Here is a 16261-nt window from a genome sequence, read left to right on the forward strand (position 1 = left end):
TGGCCAACATGGTGAAACCCCATCTCTACCAAAAATACAAAAATCAGCCAGGTGCAGTGGTGTGTGCCTATAATCCCACCTACTTGAAAGGCTGAGGTAGGAGAAACACTTGAACCTGGGAGGCGGAGGTTGCAGTGAGCCAAGTTTGAGCCACTGCATTTCAACCTGGGCGACAAGAGGGAGACTCTGTCTCAAAAAAATAAATAAATAAAAAATAAACGGAAAGGCCTTGAGCCTTTCAGCACCTTTGCTGCAGAGCTGGGGCTAACCTTGGGCCTCAGCCCAGCATTCTCCCTGAACAACTTGCTCCTTCCCCGCCAACACACCATCAGTTACACACACAAGCTCTCACGCTGTGGCCATCACAGAGACAGAGCTCCACTGCCCTCTCATTTCCTCTATCCCAAACGCACTCCCACCCTGCAGGGGAAAGGTAGTCAGGCTGGGGAGCAGGGTCTCCAACCCAGAGACAACGCAAATGCCTGCAAAGTTCCAGAGCCCCTGCTCTAAGGTCTTCCACTCAAGAGCCTCCCCCACCCTGGCGTTCATGAACCCAGTCGTTCTGTTCCCCGAGCTCCAGACACGTCACGCCTGCCTTGGGGCTGGGGCTCTGTGAGGAGGGGCAGTGCTCTTCTCCCTGCTGCCCTGTGCCAAGGCCAGTTCCTGGCACAGAGCAGGTGTGCAAAGGGAAGAAGGGCTAAGAGTGCACACCCTTCTTCCTCTGAGTCCCGAGGGAGAAAGGGGTGGGTTAGTGACCCAGGTCCTCATAGGCAGAATTCTGAGGCTCCCATGGGATAACTTGGTGGGAGTCAAGGCTCAGTAGGACAGAAAGCACCTGGCCCCTCAGCCCCCAGCTCAGTGCTTTCCTGAGCCCCAAGGCTAAAGCCAGCATCACTTCCCTTCTTCAGCCAGAGAGAAGTGGCTGCAGGCACTGCCCACCTCTCTCCAGGGCAAGGAGGAAGTCGCGGTTTCGTTGCAGCTCCTTCATGAACTCCTCGTTCTGTAGGAAAAGCGCGATCCTCTCATCCTCCAGGTACTGCTTCCAGCGGCTCTCCTGGTCTCGGGGCCCTGGCCCCGTCATGGCAGATGGACCTACCTCTCCACTCCCAGGCTTGGGGCCCCCAGCATTACCCTGAGGAGGGGGACGAGCATGTTGAACGTGTACACACAAGGGTACATGTTGCACAAACATCCACATCCCTCTGGTTGCACACACGCCCTGTCCAACATCCTCTAGCCCTCACCTGAGGCTCACACCTCCTAATGGAACCTGGTGGCGAGCCAAAATCCAATGGACAGGTCAGAGCCCTCACTGCAGAGGACACAGCAGTAGCCTAAAAACTATTTTTCCTCCACGCCACGGACCACCTCATACCTTCATCTACAACCTGAACAGTGTTGAAAATAAATCTGCAAACTGTGGAACAGCCTATATGTGGATTCCCAAACTCAACCCTCTCCCGGCACCAGCAGCCTCAGGGTGGACCTGCCCCGCTGTGGGGCACCTTGGGGCATGCCAACACCTATCAAGAAGCTACCTCTGGCCCTTTCCCAAGGGAGGAAGGGGGGTGCTCTGGCCCTCCACCATTGGCCACCCCATGCCCGCCTCTCTCCAGCCTGAGGTGACTGCTGCAGCAGACAGCCTCCTTAGGCTGTCACCTTCCCTGGATAGAACAGGAAACCTCCAGCCCCAGGCAGGAAGTGAGGCTTTCAGTTCAGCATTCCTTCCCTACGAACCCAGGGCAACAGAAATAGCTCAGCCTGGGTTTAAACATCAGGAAGTAAAACTGGCTGGCACAAACTGTGTGGGCAAAGAGAGATGCTGGACAGGCCGGTGGGAGTGGAAGGCGGGGGCGGCCCCTGTTACCTGTATACTGTCCAGCTGCTGGGGGAGGATGCGGAGAAAGTCATCCGGGAGGTTGCCCAGTAGTGGTGGGTTCCAGTTCCGATAGCGTCTCTGGCTTGTAGGGGCTGCAGAGCCCAGCACGTCGATACTAGGGGATGGGAGGTGACAGGGAAGAGGGAGTCATTAAGCCCAACCCCAGGTCTCCTGGCCCCATCACACCCGGTCCTCAGGCAGGTCGGATCCTGCTCAGAGATTCCCATGGCCTCCACTGCCCCCAGAACAAATGCCCGTCACTTTGTGTCATCACTGGAGATGTCTCCACCAGCCTCAGCGAACTCCCCAGCCATTCATGCTGTCCAGTCACAGTGCCCTCCCAGGTCTCTAGACCTTCAGCGCTGTCTGGCCATGGTACACACGTGGAACTCTGTGGATTTAGCTATAGATGTTTACAAATGTTCCCTAAAGACGGCAGGGATTATACCCTTTCATGCTTCTATCCTAGCACCTACACAGTGCGAGGCTCATGGTGCTGAGTGACAGGTATGGTCCAAAGGAACTGAGACATAAGCCACCAGCACCACAGCCTGCTGCATGTTGGTTTGCTGAAGAGGGGGCATATGGGGACGCCAGGATCCCTACAGAGGGTAAAGCAGATCCGAGCTCCAGTTCTGGCTCAACCACCAGCCGGCGGGGTAGTCTTAGGTGGTCCCCTGTTCCCCTCTAGGGCTGGGTTTCCTTAGCTAGAAACTGCTGCCTCCCTGCCCAGGTGCTGGGGAGCCCCTCAGGAGGCCGTGTCCTGAGCAGTGTTCTGAAAAGGTGTGTGGAGAGGAGAGTGTGGAAGGGATCTCGCTCTCCGGGTGCTCTGGGATCACTCTTTCCAGGCCTGTTGTGTGTGTGGCAGGAGCTCTGTGCCATGGCAGGGCCAACAGCTGGGCAAGGCAGTAGAGGAAGAGGGGGTGGCACACACACCCTCCCTGACCCCCAGGCTCCCGCCCTACCGCCCTGGGCCTGAGGGCAGCTCGGAGCCCGGCCAGGAGCTCCCCACAGCTCCATGGCAGCCTGCAGCGTGGCAACCGCAGGACACGTGTTCCGCTGAGTCAGGGAAACGGCACACTGAGAAGGCAGCCGAGGGCCGGGTGGTGGGGGCCGCTCTCGCTCTCTCTCGGGCCTGGCTTTGATTTGGTCTCCAGCTCTAGGAATCCCGCCCGCCCCCTCACTGGAGGGGAGCTTTTCCGGGCTGCAGCTGACTATGGAAATAACTTCCTTTCCTTTTCTATTTTGGGCGGGTGGCCGGCGGCGGGGGTGAGGGGAAGGGGCGGGGGCGGCAGCAGACGGGATAACCAGCTGCTAAGTGCCTGGTGGGAGCTCAGCTCTTGCAGACTGGAGCCAAGGGAACCCCAGCACGCCTCGTCCACCCTCTGGCTGCAGAGACACAGGGGGAGAGGGAATGGTCTGGAGAGGAGCTTGCATCACAACCCGGGACTCCCATTCCCAGGCCAAATTTTTTCTACATCACTGCCACCTTCTGCCACTGTTGGAGGCTTCATTTTTCTCCAAAGGCCAGAGATGGGGAGAGAGGAAGCCCCATCTCTCAGGGACTCGCAGACCACCCCAGGCTACAGCAGGGAGGGATCCTCGCCAGGGGTATTACCCATTCTTGGGGTCTCAGGGTCTTTATCTGGGACACGGGTGCCCACCCCCAACTTAACCACACCTCGGAGCCACCCAGGAAAGCAGCGGAGGGAGAACCTCAGAGGTGCATCTGGACTCCTCTAGCCATGAGGACTCAAGTGCAGAAGGGGACAAGGGGGAGGAGGCCCCTGTTCTTAGCTGAGTTTCCTTGCTGCTGGGCCTGTGGTCCTGAAGGAAGGCCAGGCCCAGCCCCCTCCCGGCCCCTTGCCTGGCACTGGTAGAGATGAGGTCAGCCCACAGCTGCGTGAGCCAGGGGGCCCTGAGCACAGGCAGCCCAGGCAACTCCATTGTGGTCGGAAAGGAATGTCAGAAATGAGCTGAGATGCAAATAAAATAAAAACTTCCAAGGCTGTAATTTTAACGGAAAAACAGCAGGCGGCCTGTGTGGATGGATCCCCTGGGTTTCAGAGACTGTCTTTCTTTCAGACAGATGGAGGGAAGGACAGGCTGGGGGAGGGGAAGGAGAGAGAAGCTGGGGAGGATTTCCCAGCCCAGAGTCTCTGACTCTGGACCCCAAAACTACAACTTCCAGCCCCATCGGACCCCCAGGTTTACCCATGGAACATCAGACCTAATGGAAAGGGATTTCAGAGACAGGCCTTCCAGGTAAAATTTTTGGTAAAAACTGGACATTGAGGTCCAGAGGTGGTTCAAGCCATGTCCCAGGACACACACATCATCCAGGCAAAACCTGGGCCCAGGGATCGTGACATTTGAAGCATGCTCCCCGGGGTGGCCCTGCCTCTCTGTGCCCTAGCAGGCCAGTGCCCACACTCCCAAACTCTGCCCCATCTGCAGGTTCTTGGCACTCCAGTGACTGAAGGTAGCAGAAGGGGGCCAGGCCATTCCCCTACTCAAATTTGATCTCCCTCAGCAGCCAGAGGAAGAATCCTAAAACATGAACCTGATTGTGTCACTCTCCAGTTTAAGGCCCTTGAATAGCTCCCCGGCTGGCTGCAAGAGAAGATGGAAGCTCCCTGGAAGGCCACAGGGCCCTTGATCTGCTTACCTCTCTAGCCTTACCCAACGGTAGATACTTCCAGGAGGTCCCCAGATGGGCCCTCTTTCCTGCCTCCAGGCCTCTGCATGTGCTCCTTCCTTTGCCTGGGCGCCTCCCCATCCTCTGCTTCTCCACATTACTGCCAATGTGACCTTCAGGTCACAGCCTGGACATCAGTTTCTCCTGGCAGCCTTCCCTGCCCCTGTGTCTTGGGCTTCCCTAGACCCTGATCTCCTTGGCAGTGTGTGGGGAAACAGGCAGCACCGTATTCACCTCCACATCACACACATGGTTCAGGAGTGCTGTACTCACCACCTCATCATACACATGGCTCAGCACCTGCATACACAGCAGGCAATTCAGTCAATGCTGGAAATGAATGTCTTGGATAGAGGGACTGGACAAAGCACTGGAGATGGCCTAGAGGCCCAGGTCTAGCAGAGCCATCCTGGGGCAAAGGGACCCGTGCCTCTACTGAACACTGGCCTCTGGGGGAAGCCTCGCCTCTGGTCTCAATGTTCAATGTTAGAGCTAAACTCAGAGGCCAGCCAGTGTAGCTGGAGGACAGGAGGGAGCAGTAAACCACTGATTATAGATCTGGTCTATAACTGGGACTGTGCTAAGTGCTCCACACACATCTCATTCAATCCTCCTCAGTACTAACGTGGAAATTATTATTCCCATTTCAGGGGAGGCAAACAAAGCTCAGAGAGGTCAAGCAATGAGCCAAAGGCCACATTGCAAAGGTGCCTGGAGAATTCTAAGCTAGGCAGGTGAAGGAAGGAGTGGGGAAAACAGACTGCTTCTGTCTGACTCCACTAGTCAAATTCTCCTCAGTGCATCCACTCCCAACCCAGCAAAACCTTCATTTCCTAAGTCAGGCTCCAGAACCTCAAGCAAGAGCAGTAACTTGTCGAAAGCCCACAGGGTCTCCTGAGCCTTGGTCTAGTGCTGAGGTTACCTTGCCCCCAAGTGGGACTCCCATCACTGAACTGTACCACCCTGCCCCCCCCCGCCACCCCCACAGCAGGCTGAACACACAGCCAGAGTAGGGAGGGAGGATGTGGCATGCATATCCATACCACATTTATACTGGTATTTTCAACCAAGCTTGATGGTATGCCCTGTAGTCCCAGCTATTCGGGAGGCTGAGGCGGGAGGACTGCTAGAGGCCAGGAGTTCAAATTCACCATGGGCAACATAGTGAGACCCTGTTTCTATTTAAAGAAAAAAAAAAACTCCTTTCTCTTATGGCCTCAGTTTTCCCTTCTGAAAAACAGGTGGAACCACTCTGCCTAGCAGAAACTAAACTTTTTGCAAAAATATCTTGGAATATTAAAAAAAAAAAAAAAAAGGTGGGGGTCGGGGCAGGTCCGGTGGCTTACATCTGTAATCCCAGCACTTTGGGAGGCTGAGGTGGGCAAATCACCTGAGATCAGGAGTTCGAGACCAGCCTGGCAACATGGTGAAACCCCGTCTACTAAAAATACAAAAGTTAGCCAGGCATGGTGGTGCACATCTGTAATCCCAGCTACTCGGGAGGCTGAGGCAGGAGAATCACTTGAACCTGGGAGGCGGAGGTTGCAGTGAGTAGAGATCATGCCAATGCACTCCAGCCTGGATGATAGAGTGAGATACCGACTCAAAAAAAACAAAAAGTCAAAGAAAGAAAAATCATTTAGCCCGGGGCTCTGTTACCATCCCAGGCTGCAAGTCCTGCCTATGTCTCACCCAGACCCACTCACTCACTCCCCACCTCCCACTCCAGTACAGCCTGCCAGCTCCTGGTACCATTCGTGATAAAGATCCCAGCTCTGTTCCTGTCCCTGACTCAAAACACTTCCCTCCCTCCTCCCCTGAGTAACTTTCTAGGACTGACTCTATGAGCTCCCTAAGCTGCAATCACAGAGATGTTTCTCATTCGGGAGGTGACAGGACACAGCAGTGAAGAGTGATTAGCTTTAAGTCAGAATGACCTGGATTCAAACTCCAGCTCTTAGTCTTGGGGAAGTTGTGGAGTCTCTCAAGGCTCAGCTTCCTCGTCCATAAAAAGGGGTGATGACAACAGCCTGCTTCTGCGTTAAATGTAATGATATAGGTAAAGAACCTGCTCTGCTTCTGGCATTGGAAGGGTGCTTAGTCAATGCTAGCTATACTTGTGTGGTAACAGAGTTCACCACTGCTCTAGGGCTGTTCTGGGGAGAAGGGAAGATCCAACTGGGGCAGGTGCCCTGTCCCATCATCTCCGCACCCCCTCACCACTCCAGGCCTGACCCATTCTAAGAAACAGCAGCTCTAGGGCAAAGAGGCCACACCCCAGCTCCAGCAGCCCCAGCACAAACGTGGAGCCCAGAAAAACAAGCACCCCAGAGACCCATGGGACCTTGTTGGCAACTAGCTTGCTTGCTTATTTATTTATTATTTATTTATTTATTTATTTATTGAGACAGAGTATCACTCTGCTGCCCAGGCTGGAATGCAGTGGCGCCATCTCAGCTCACTGCAACATCTGCCTCCCGGGTTCAAGCGGTTCTCCTGCCTCAGCCTCCCAAGTAGATGGAATTACAGGCGTGCGCCACCACCTCTGGCTAATCTTTGCATTTTTAGTAGAGACGGGGTTTCACCATATTGCCTAGGCTGGTCTTGAACTTCTGACCTCAAGTGATCCGCCCATCTTGGCTTCCCAAAGTGCTGGGATTACAGACGTAAGCCACTGTGCCCAGCCTAACTTCATTTTAAGCTTCCAAATTACAGAGTCTCTAACCTGGAAGAAGTTTCCAGGGACCTTGCAGTCTACCTCCCTGCCTCCAGTTATCAAACTACCTTAATGAAAGAGACTTGCTCTCACTGCTTAAAAATCCCCACAACATCCCTAGCCCAAGGATGGCAGCTAACCATTCCATCAATTACTGATGACTGGCTGGGCATGCTGTGTTCTGTGTTGAGGAGGATCTGAGGCTCTGTCTTGACTCAGCAGGAAAGAGCACAGTGATGAATCAGTCATGTTTGCTGTGGGCTTGGGAGGGGAAGTGTCAGTACACATTCCCTGTTTGTCATTCCTACTCTGGCATCTCCCTTGACTATAAGCTCCCAGAAAGCAGAGGCTGAGCTTTACTTAACTCTGTGTCCCATATGGTACGAGACACACTGCCTAGCCTACAGTAGGAATTTAGGAAATGTTTGCTCTTGCAATCCTTACCTTTTGCAAGTTCTCCTTGGTATCTAGCTAAAATGTCTCTTGCTGCAGTAGAAGCCTGTTCTTGGAGAATATACTGAGGGGTCCAGCCAAGTTTCCTGTTGTTTGTACACAGCCCCAGCCACTGATCCTCTTCCCTACCACCCTGTGCTCTGAGACATGACAGATTCTCACCGGGGAGGCGGAGTTGGGGGAGCCAGAGGGTAGGGCCGGTCGAACACGTGCATGTGGTAGGCTGGTGGGGAGTACACAGGCGGTGGCTCTTCATCCGAGCTATCAGGTTCCAAAGTCCTTTCCAAGATCTAAATCAGAGGCAACAGAGACAGAAATATTAATCATCCCTCCCTGAATTTAAATACCATTTAGACAAAATCAAGTGTGGGAGGGCAGGTATAATAAAGGAACTCTGTGTGTTGCTAGTGGGAGTGTAAATCGATACAATCACCACTTTAGGAAACTGCCTTTTTGAAAAAGCTAAACACATAGCTACCTCTGACCCTCCAGTTCTGGCACACTCCACAGACATCAAAGTATATGTCCCCAAAAGAATGTTCACAGCAGCATTCTCCCTCCATGTGCAGTTCAAACACAGGCAGAAATAAACACACAGTGGTAAGGGTCAGGGCGATGTGCCCTCTGTGGGGCGGGTAAGGGTGGAAATGGACACCAGGGGCACTCCAGGTTCTGGGGATGATGGTTCTTGAGCTGGTGCTGATAATGTGTTTTATTCATGCTGTGAAACTCCACTGAGCTGCACGCGTGTGACTCATGTGCTCCTGTACCCACGCTATTCTTTGATGATAACATCATTCATACCCTCTCTCAAAGTACCTCCACGTCTCTGATGTCACCTTAACCTCGAACAACCTGGTGCTGTAGGATATGGCTCATTACCCCATTTGACACAGAAGGAAACTCAGGTCTAGGCTAAGTGACATGGCAAAAGCCACATGCTTTTTAGAACTGAGTCTTCAACTTGGACCACAAGGATCCCTCCCTCAGGCACACTGGCTACACACTCAGGTTGGACTCTCAGGGCAGAGAGTAGCAAGGGGAGTGCCCGGGATGCCTGCTCTCCTTCCCAAGCTCTTGTCTTCTCCAGGAGCCAAGAAGAGGGCCAGGGAGAGGCCAAGGACTGGGCAAAGTCTGGGGTCCTGCTCCACTGACCAACCTAGATTCTTCCCCAGAGGCCCAGAGAGGAGTTTGGGGCAGCTAAACACATGGCTACCTCTGACCCTCCAGTTCTGGCACACTCCACAGACATCAAAGTATAAGTTCTCCTGCCTCAGCCTCCCAAGTAGATGGAATTACAGGCGTGCACCATCATCCATGGCTAATCTTTGTATTTTCAGTAGAGGCGGGGTTTCACCATGTTGACCAGGCTGGTCTTGAACTCCTGACCTCAAGTAATCCACCACAAGAGGCGGCCCCTGACTGGGAGATCCTTCACCACACAGCCCAACCTGGCCTACACCTTCACCTCCCGCTCACTCCCCACAACTCTGTTCCCATCTCCTCCAAGATCAAAGAACATGGGAGGAGCTCAGAGAGGCTGTGACTCTCAGGTGCCCCAGAGCCCCCAGACCTCAACTGAGTTTGCAGAAGTCACCATAATCATGCTGCCTGTATAAGCCTGGGCTGGGCCAGGCTGCACTGGTACATCTCTGCTCCGAGACCAGCCATGCCCAGCACACACAGCCTCCCAGGGGCACCTGGTGGGTAGGGAGGTGAGCCTGTGCGTGTGAGCATACCTACACACACATACCCACACACGCGCGCACATGCACACACACGCACACGTGCTCTCTGCAGTGCTCTGCGCATACACAGCTAGCTCAACCCAAGGAGGCCTCGCGCCCTGGAATGCACTAACGTTCTTTCCTTTGAGGCCGAAAGTATTTAAACAGATGCTTTTGCAGGAAAGGAAGAATGTAGCACTTGGCAGGCCACTGCTCTGCTTACCCTAAATTTCCACAAGAAAGGAAAAAAGAGAGAGAACACTGTAAGCGCTGCTCCTGTTCCCTGGCGAATCTTTCATGCCTGGCACAGGACAGTGGCCCCGCAAGTCCCTGGCTCATTCAGAGAACTTGCTGCTGCTGTCCCCCGTTTCCCAGACCTCTCTGCTCTGAGGGATAGGGCTCCGGGCTGCGGCCTTGAGGCTAGCAGTGGTGGGTCTCGGTGGCTGGCCTGGGCTGTTCCCACTGATGTGGGTTGGAGTGAAGTGGCTGAGGAGGGGAGGAGAGCTCAGTAGAAACTGTCCCCTAAAGGAAGCTGCTTGGGGTTTCCTCCGACCGTGGCCAGCGGCAATCAGCCCCCCAGACTCAGGGCAATCAGGCCTCCCCGGCCACACCAGGAGGCCCCCCCCCACAGCTCCTCCGTGCAGCCTCCCAGGGCAGCAAGACCAGACAGACGTTCATCAGAGCCTCCTGGAGAGGACTTGGGAAACACAGAGAAGACAGATGGCCGGCCAGGCAAGCTCCAGAATGCAGGGCTTGAGTCCCAAGGAGAGTAACCCCAGCAGCGCTGCTGGTCTCCCTGGCCTCTCCCTCCCACTGCCACCAGCCACAAAGAGGTTGTTCTTCTGGCTCTAAAGGTGCTGAAGTTTTGGGCTTTTCAGCCTCCTGGCTTAACTCGTTGTGGGTGATGGATGCCTGCCAGGTGCTCCAGGGGGCAGGGTCTAGGCCATTTATCTGACAGGAGATATTTCTCCATGGCAAGGATACCCCTCAGGCCAGCCCACCATCCATCAGGCCCCAGAAAGCGTTTTTTTTCCGTTCAGCAGTTATTGTCATTCCAGCTGTGGCTCATAAATTTTCCGAAGCACTTTCCGCTGGCTCAGGAGCTGCCTGCCTATGGGCCCAGGCAGAGTTCCAAAGGTGGGGGGTTGGGAAGACTACCAAGGGAGGGGAGGGGGCTCAATTTGGAAAGCAAGATTCTTAGAAAAACAGAAGTGCACATACAGCAAGGGCCTACTTAGGGGGTGGTGAAGCCTTGCAGAGGTTTATAGGGCTGTGGGGGCCTTGGACAAAGGAGGAAATACTACCCTACCTGCCAGACTGTCAGGGCAATCAGACTGCAGAAAGGGTCAGAGCTTGCAGAGAGCTTTCTTTCCAGTTCACACTTAAAGCATATACAGTTGACTCTCGAATAACATGAGTTTGAACTGCATGGGTGCACTTACAGGCAGATTTTCTTCCACCTCCACCACTCCTGAGACAGCAAGACCAACCCCTCCTCTCACTTGTCCTCAGCCCACTCAATGTGAGACGATGAGGAGGAAGCCCTTTACAATGATCTACTTCTACTTAATGAATAGAAAAATATATATATATATATTTTTTTTTTTTTTTTTTGAGGCGGAGTCTCGCTCTGTCGCCCGGACTGGAGTGCAGTGGCCAGATCTCAGCTCACTGCAAGCTCCGCCTCCCGGGTTACGCCATTCTCCTGCCTCAGCCTCCCGAGTAGCTGGGACTACAGGCGCCCGCCACCTCGCCCGGCTAGTTTTTGTATTTTTAGTAGAGACGGGGTTTCACCGTGTTAGCCAGGATGGTCTCGATCTCCTGACCTCGTGATCCGCCCGTCTCAGCCTCCCAAAGTGCTAGGATTACAGGCTTGAGCCACCGCGCCCGGCCTAGAAAATATATTTTGTCTTGCTTATGATTTTCTTAACATTTTATTTTCTCTAGCGTACTTTATTGTAGGAATACGGTATATGATACATATGACATACAAAATATATGTTAATCAACTGTTTCTGTTAACAGTAAGACTTGAGGTCAACAATAGGCTATTAGTAGTCAATTTCTGGGGAAATCAAAAGTTATATTAAGAAGTGAATTTTTGACTGCATGGGGGGGATTCACTGCCCCTAACAGCTGCATTGTTCAATGGTCAATTGTATCTGCAGACACACACACACACACGCACACTCTCACTCTCTCTCTCCTTCTTTCTACAAAGAGGATCCATATTTTCCAATACTCCTTCCACCACCTACTCCAAATAGATCGAAGGAGTGGTCTCCCAAGGAGAGAGACAATAGAAAACTGTACAAAGACAGCAGCAGCATTTATTCATTCAACAAACACTCCCCAAGTGCTTGCTATGTGCCTGGAGTGTCCTGGGTGCTGCAGATGACACAGGTATAAGCCAGATGTCTTTGCCAACAGAGCTTCTCCACCCCCAAGAGAAGTCTCAGCAGCACACACTAAGGAGGAAAAGCAAGGAGACTTCGCCTTGCAGGATGACTGATGGAGAACAGGGACGAGGGTAATAATAATGCCACAGCACAAAGTTTGTGAGGATTAGAAGAGATGACACATCGGGATGGGTGCGGCGGCTCATGCCTGTAATCCCAACACGTTGGGAGGCCGAGGCGGGCAGATCACCTGAGGTCAGGAGTTCAAGACCAGCCTGGCTAACATGGTGAAACCCTGTCTCTACTAAAACTACAAAATTAGCCGAGTGTGGTGGCACATGCCTGTAGTCCCAGCTACTCGGGAGGCTGAGGCAGGAGAATCGCTTGAACCTGGGAGGTGGAGGTTGCAGTGAGCTGAGATTGCACCATTGCACTCCAGCCTGGGTGACAGAGCAAGACTCTGTCCCCCGCCACCCAAAAAAAAAAAAGTAGAGATGATACATCTAAAGCACTTAGGATGATGCCTGGCATGGGTCAGGACTCAATAAAGAGTGGAGTTAAATCCCACCTGCTGGGTCCTGGTCTTGTCCATGGCTGCAAGTCTCAGATGGCCCTGTGGACAGCACCCCTCTGATTAACAGGCTCTGTGTGCCTCACCCTTCTGCACCAAGCACCTCAGGCTCTGCTGATAGTAGGAGCCCAGATGTCCACTGAACTCGGGTGGGACTGGGAGGGACTCACAAGCTCCAGCAGATGGGTACTGATGAAGTATGCAGGTCCTCTCTCTCCAGTCACCTCCCTGGAGAGACTGCTTGGCTATGGCTCACTACTGCTTCCATCAGGCCACAGTCAGAGGGATTTAACTGGCAAGTCTGATTCCTCACTACCTTTCCATGGCTATGCTCCCAGGATACAGCCACACTCTTTTTTCTCAGCGTCAGGGCCTTGTCAACCTCACTGATCTCCTCTCACTCTAGGACCCTGACAGATGGTCCTGCTGCCAGTTCCCTAGCCAGTCAGACACTATTTTACCTCCCAGCCTCTGCGCAAGCTGTTCCCTTTGCCTACACACTCTTCCCCCGGCTTCACTCTTCCTTTGGGTCTCGTTTAGGGTTTGGGCTTAGCCATCGCTTCCTCTGGGAAGCCACCCCTTTCTGCTGCTTCCACGTCTCCATCGAGCACTTACCACTCTGGCCGTCAGTACGGGACTCGCGCTTCTAGTCCACACTGGACTCTGAGCTCCAGGAGGGCAGAAATTTGGTCTAACTTGGCCACTAGCGGACTCTAGGCCTGGAAGTGGAGTTCAGTATGTTGGGGTGGGGCCCAGGCACCTGCATTTTTAACAAGCACCTTGATTGTGATGCTTCCTGACTCAGGGTCTAGTGCCACGTCTCACACACCACTGAGTGAGTGCTCAGTGTTTGTTGAACGACTGCATGATTTCTGCCCATAAAACAAGGTCACTGACGGATGGTACTTTTCCCTAGGGGAAGTAAGGCTGCTTGCTAATTAGAACCCAGACAGCGGAGTAACCCAGGTCTTCTTAGAGGTTCCAACGGTGGTTGGAATTACCTGGGCCGCGCCCCTACCTCCGGAGGGATGCTGTCCTCCGAGTCGGAGCTGTCCTCATAGACGCCGCCGCCGCCGCCGCCGCCCTCCAGGTTCATCTGCAGCAGCTGGTCGATGGTGGCGTCCACAGCACCGCTGTTGGCGCGCAGCACGCATTCGATGATGTCGTAATCCATGTTGGGGAACATGGTCTTGAAGTCATCCATGGCCTGGTTGAACTCCAGGCGGCGCACCTGGCGGGCAGGCCGGCTGTTGTTGAGCTCCTGGGGGGAGGCCGCGCCTCCCCCGCCCCCGCGCGCCCCGGCTGTGCCACCCCCGCCGCTGCCGCTGCTGCTCCGGCGGAACAGGCTGGTCATTTTGCGGAGCCGCTTGGAGAAAATGTTTCTAGCCGGCCGCAAAGCCCCTTCCCCGGGGTCTTTCCGCGGTCAGCCGCTTGCTTGCTCTGCGGCCTCAGGCAGCTCACTCCAGCGCCTCCTCCGCCCCAAGTGGCCAGGCGGGAATGGGCTGCCGAGGGCTCCGGGTTAGGAGACTAGGGGCGCGCGGGGCCCCAGGCGGCCCTCGGAGAGTGGTCCTCGCGGGGCGGTGGCATGCGGGACCGGGCCGTGCTGGGGCTGGGCGGCCGGTCATCCACACCCCCGGGGCATCCTGGCACCAGCTTCTCGGATGGTCCCACCTGAAACCGAGGGAGATGGAGTCAGGGCCGAGACTAGCAAAACATGAGCTCAGGCCAAGGGCTATTAAGAAATGAGGGCAGGGAGGCGCGACCCCTACCATGCTCAAGGGAGACTTGCTTCTTCCTCCTGCTTTCTCCCCAGCTTCAATAATGAAATCCCTGCAGCTCTTTACTAGCACAGGACAGCTATCAGTTAGCAAGAGCTTCCCCCCACCCAGGTACCATCCTAAGCGTTCTATGGGGGCCAACTCATGACAGTACTGTAAGGTAGGTACTAGTATCCCCAAGCTGCAGATGGAAAAAGTGAGGTATAGACGCTGAGTTAGTGGAGGAGCCAGGATTTGAATCTGGGACATATGGCCCCCACGCCACTGGTCTCTACCATTACACATACTGCCAAGGACCCCTGAAGAGCTGACTGAGGCAGGAGGGGCTCTTAAAGATGTCCTGCCTCTCTGATCTCTAGTCCCTGTTCTCATCTTCTCACATCACTGCCCCAACGTCGTGGTCCCACCACCAGGGCAGGCATCTTGTGCAGAGCTCCACCAAACCCCAGGGACAGCAGTGATGAGAAACGGGACCCTCCAGTGTCACTGGGAGCTTCTGGCCTGAGAGAGGAAACAGGGTTCCATCCTTGCAGAGCCTCGGGCTGATGGGGAGGCCCAGTTCCCACTCTTGGTAAACTCATGTCAGGTCCTAAAACTCAGTCCACTCCCCTGAGAAGCACCAGCCCAACAGAGAGATGCAGAGAGATGCAAGGCCATTGTCAACTCCTGGAATTCATTATCCTCACCCCAATGTCAGGCCGACATGTTTTATTTATATCACAGACACGTTTGTTCTTGTGGAACACTCAGTGTCCCTAAATATTTTTTAAAATCCCAGAAGTTTTTTCTCAAAGTTGTCTTGAGAAACCATATACGTCGTAAATTCTGTTATTATCCCCACCAAGCCCAGTTCCCCTGCCCCAGCCAATGTGTGTCCCTCAGCCCCCAGGGTCAGCACAGTGTCCTGACAACATGTATGGGTGGAACTTAATATCAAGCACAATGAGGGACCTAAATCTGCCACAAAAAACTGCCTGGCCCACTCAAACCTACGCACGTAAACCACTGCCAAGGTTGCATTTCTGTTAGCACAGACCACTGGAAAGGGAGTGGGCCTAAAAACACCAACTTCTGACTTTTTCATGCCTACTCCAAGCCTTACAGTAATTTCATTAATTGTAGAAAAGTGGCAGATTTTAAGAGACCATTCCATCAAATAATATTCTTGAGTTTGATGAAACAGGTGCAAACTTGTTTTCACTTTTCTAGGACTTGGAGTCACAATCTTAACAGCTGATATAGAAATGTTCTCTCTTTTTTTTTTTTTTCAGTCTCCCTTTTTCGACCAGGCTGGACTGCAGTGGTGCAATCTTGGTTCACTGCAACCTCTGCCTCCCAGGTTCAAGAAATTCTCCTGCCTCAGCCTCTCAAAGTAGCTAGGTCTATAAGTGCACGCCACCACACCCGGCCTTTTTTTTTTTTTTTAATGTGTGTGTGTATTTTTAATAGAGATGGCCATGTTGGTCAGGCTGTTCTCAAACTCCTGACCTCAGGTGATCTGCCCACCTTGGTCTCCCAAAGTGCTGGGATTACAGGCATGAGCCTCAATGCCTGGCCAAGATATTTTTGTGAGCACATCAACCCCTGAGAAAACCTACTCACACTCTGGTGTGTCTACATCTCAATTTTTCATTTTTTCTTTTTTTTCTTTTTTTTTTTTTTTTGAGATGGAGTCTGGCTCCAGCCCAGGCCGGAGTGCAGTGGCGCGATCTTGGCTCACCGCAACCTCCACCTTGAAAGTTCAAGCAATTCTCCCACCTCAGCCTCCTGAGTAGCTGGGACTACAGGCATGCACCACCACGCCTGGGGCTAATTTTTGTATTTTTAATGGAGATGGGGTTTCACCATGTTGGCCACGCTGGTCTCAACCTCCTGGCCTCAAGTGATCCACCTGCCTCGGCCTCCCAAAGTGCTGGGATTACAGGCATGAGCCACTGCGCCTGGCATTATTTTTTCTTTGCATATACCACCATAAATGAATTTATGTTACTAATGTAATCAAACCATAAATTCTATGCAACTAGTTTTTTCCACATAAGA

The 16261-nt window shown here is 53.4% G+C and overlaps 1 protein-coding gene across 4 annotated transcripts in view; it reads right to left on the reverse strand.

Moving 5' to 3' along the window:
• The window catches only part of CUEDC1 (CUE domain containing 1), a 96180-nt gene that overhangs the window by 10394 nt on the left and 69525 nt on the right, over positions 1-16261 (reverse strand). For all 4 annotated transcript variants that reach the window (XM_033183617.1, XM_033183618.1, XM_033183619.1 and 1 more), the window contains exons 2-5: positions 13462-14114; positions 7909-8036; positions 1868-1994; positions 940-1132 (exon numbers count right to left, since the gene is read on the reverse strand). In XM_033183617.1, coding sequence (XP_033039508.1) covers positions 940-1132; positions 1868-1994; positions 7909-8036; positions 13462-13797 — 784 coding nt within the window. In that variant the 5' untranslated portion in view covers positions 13798-14114. The remainder of the gene's footprint in view (positions 1-939; positions 1133-1867; positions 1995-7908; positions 8037-13461; positions 14115-16261) is intronic.

The sequence above is a fragment of the Trachypithecus francoisi genome, unplaced genomic scaffold, assembly GCF_009764315.1.
Source record: "Trachypithecus francoisi isolate TF-2019V2 unplaced genomic scaffold, Tfra_2.0 Lachesis_group20, whole genome shotgun sequence".
NCBI classification, from domain to species: Eukaryota; Metazoa; Chordata; class Mammalia; order Primates; family Cercopithecidae; genus Trachypithecus; species Trachypithecus francoisi.